At 33.1% G+C, this 3,360-nt stretch overlaps 1 protein-coding gene across 1 annotated transcript in view; it reads left to right on the top strand.

Annotated features, from left to right (window-relative positions):
- The first annotated feature begins 1,673 nt into the window (after positions 1-1,673).
- LOC110024631 (plant intracellular Ras-group-related LRR protein 1-like) overlaps positions 1,674-3,360 on the top strand; it is a 14,447-nt gene continuing 12,760 nt past the window's right edge. The window contains exons 1-2 of the mRNA XM_020724704.1: positions 1,674-1,904; positions 2,932-3,101. Coding sequence (XP_020580363.1) covers positions 1,725-1,904; positions 2,932-3,101 — 350 coding nt within the window. The 5' untranslated portion in view covers positions 1,674-1,724. The remainder of the gene's footprint in view (positions 1,905-2,931; positions 3,102-3,360) is intronic.

The raw sequence follows: 3,360 nt of genomic DNA, 5'->3' as shown, positions 1-3,360 counted from the left end.
GACAAAAGGAACCCAATGTTGTCAAAATTAGTCCAACCTTAGTCAAATCAAGCTTAGATCAAGTCATTAAACTACTTAAAAAGTTTTCCATACATATTTAGAAGGTTAAACGAATGTCGAATCTGGCAGACATATAATCAAATAGAACGTCTCGACAACACGAATCCAACGAGCCAAAGATTGCTCAATTCCAACATCATTAAGACACTCAAATGTACATTAAATATTGTCTGATCGAAGGAAGCTCTTCAGACCGTCCAATTAAAGTGGTTCATATTCTTGAATTAATTGCACATAGAATACTATTAATAGAGCCCCACCCCTCTCATGAGGCAGAGACTGAAGGTTGAGAGAGAACTTGAAGCTTTGAGAAGAAGCTGAAGCCCAACACCACCTTATCACCATGGATCGGCGCCGACCACCGTCGACTGCCGTCAACCGCCGTTGACCACCGCCGACCATAGTCAACATCCGTCGACCGTCATCGATCACCGCCAACTCCCGTCAATCACCGTCTACCACTGTTAACCGCCATGGACAACTACGGACTGCCGTCGAGCAAGAATGTTACCGTCAACCACCACCGATTGTAATCAACCACCTTGACCACCATCGATTATCACCAATTATCGTCGACCACCATCGATCAGAAGCCACCGGTTGAAGTTGTTATTAAGAAAACCTAGTAACTCTTTTCTGTCTATGAGACAAGAAGTCTCTGTAATTTTCAACCTATAGTGAATTCTAATAATATGGTCAGGCCCCGTAGTATTTTTCCTTTATGAGTTTTCTACATAAAAACTTCTAGTATTATTACTGATTAATTTTTTTATTTGAGTCTGTAAAGATATTTTGTGAAACGTTAAGACGATAATTAATTACTCTACCACCGCGAATTTTTTAGTAGGCTGAATATTCAATGAAGATGATGTAATATTTTTTACACAATGTGACCGCGTAGTAGTACGACTGTGGACTTTTTGGCACGGGTTTTAAGAAAATTGTAGTTTAATTTTCATCATTTATTTTATATTTTGATATTAATTTAAAATTAGAAGATAAAACTTTCAATTCAACGGATTATATTTATATTTTTTATTTGAATATTTTCGATTTTTAAATTACTTCTATTTTAATAATTTATTTAAAGAAATTTATCCACTTGTTATACAATTCATATATATCAAATATCTAAAATTTTATATTTAAAATTTATGTACTCATTTTACTTATGAAAAGGTAAAAATGATTATATTTTGTATATGTTAAAAATTTGAATGATATGCACATGAATATGATTACTTGAGTGTTAAATATGTAAATATATAAAAGATTTGTGGTATATATGTAAATATCAAAAAAAAAAAATCAAAATATCCTAATGTAATTTTGGTCAGAATAGACTTAATAAATAATTTTGCACCCAAATAAAAAAAAAAATAATAATTTATAAAGTGTCGATAAAAAAAATATATTACAATAGTTTTATATATTTTATTTTTATTCTTTTTCGTTACGATCAATCAAAATATTTATATTTAAACCCAACTTTTCTTCGCACGGCCGTACGTCCGGACATAAGAAGCCCTGCTTATATATTCATGTCTATTCTCCTGGGTTTATCACAACGCACACTTTTCTTCTTCTCTCACTTCTCTCTCATACTTTCTCTCTCTTACTCTCTCTCTCTCTATCTCTAGAGCAAGGAATTAGCTTGCCGTGATATGCAAAAGAGTATGATGATGATGGAAGGAAGGAAGAAGAGAGGGATTAGAAAGGAGAACGGCAATAAAATATGGAAGGAGGAAGATTTGAGTGGGATGGAGTTGGCTTCCCTTCCAAATCACCCCTCCTTCAATCTTGCTTGCATCACCAAGCTTGATCTCTCATGCAATAATCTTGAGGTACCAAAATTATCATTTCTTGATTATTCTTTATTTTTGAGATTAGATGAATATAAGTATAGATTGATTAGTTGTATATTTCATCCATCTCTTAATAAATTGGATAGATTTAACACCTATGATTGATGTTTGGTTAGAATAGTTAGCCCAACTTGTAAGTCTTAGGGTATGTTTGAGGCAGCTGCAGCTTATTAAAAAGTGGTTGTGAAGTTGTTAAAAAATAATTTAATGTTAAAAAAATTATGGTGATAATTACAATTTTTTTAATTTTTTAAAGTCAGACCTCAGCTAGTAGGCTGTCACCACATCTAATCGGGATCAATGAGAAAATACATATTTCAGTGACAGTTTTTTGAAAAAACAGATAAAACGTAATTGACCTAAACAGACAAAACTATGGCGTAGTGTCGCACCGCCACAACATTGCCAGACCTTAGCCTAAGTAAATGGAGCTCCTTGAAATTATATTATATTGTTAAACCAAGGAAAGAAAAATGTAAATTTTAAGGCGTGAGTCACACACCATCGTCTGCACATCCGCACAACAAATTTAAAATTTTGTTTGAGTGTGTATACATATTTATATATGTTGAAATTTAAATTGAGATGAAAGAGAAGATGAATATATAATTTGAATTTATTATGTATTGAATGCATTTTCGAACGTTTTGCTATAGATTTTGATTTACATTCAATGTACCATTGATAGCATAAAAGGTAGAAGATTCTCTGTGCGATTTGTATGTCTTTGATTGCTTGAAAATATAAACTATATCATAAATATTTATTAGATTTGACTATTTTGATTGTTAGCGTAAGAAACCATCTAAATGAATTAAAACTCCATAGATGATCGGATATTAATTATATTTTATTATGATGATTTTATTATGATGATGAGTACTGCAAATAAAGCCACGATTTTATCAACAAATTAGTTAACAGCTTAATAAACTATTAAGCATGGACGTCATTAAGGGCTTAATTTGTTTGATAATTATGATTAATTAAATATTTTCGAATTCAGAGCTTGCCGGAGTCGGCGGCGGCGAGGCTGGTGAACTTGGTGGAGCTAGACATACACTCAAACCAGCTTAAGAGACTTCCTAATTCAATCGGCTGCCTCTCTAAGCTTAAACGCTTGGACGCTTCTGGCAACTCTCTGGACTCTTTGCCAAACACCATCCAAAACTGCAGGTGCATAACGGTCAAAAAATATAAATTACTAAGTATATATAGACCATTCGCTTCGGCGGTATAAGTCTCCTATAGTCTTGAGTTCGAATCCCAACGACTGCTGTTTCATTAAGTGAGTCCTCAAATATTTAGGCTCATTGGTCCACTCAAACCTAACTGGTGTTGAGTCAGTAGGATGGGTTAGGGGCCTCAAGACCCATTTATATATATATATATATATATATATATGAAAAATGAATGGCTAGAGGGTATTATTAGC

Source organism: Phalaenopsis equestris, unplaced genomic scaffold, assembly GCF_001263595.1.
Source record: "Phalaenopsis equestris unplaced genomic scaffold, ASM126359v1 Scaffold000263, whole genome shotgun sequence".
NCBI classification, from domain to species: Eukaryota; Viridiplantae; Streptophyta; class Magnoliopsida; order Asparagales; family Orchidaceae; genus Phalaenopsis; species Phalaenopsis equestris.
Note: the sequence above shows the minus strand (reverse complement) of the source record. Positions and strands in the feature narration are given on the sequence as shown.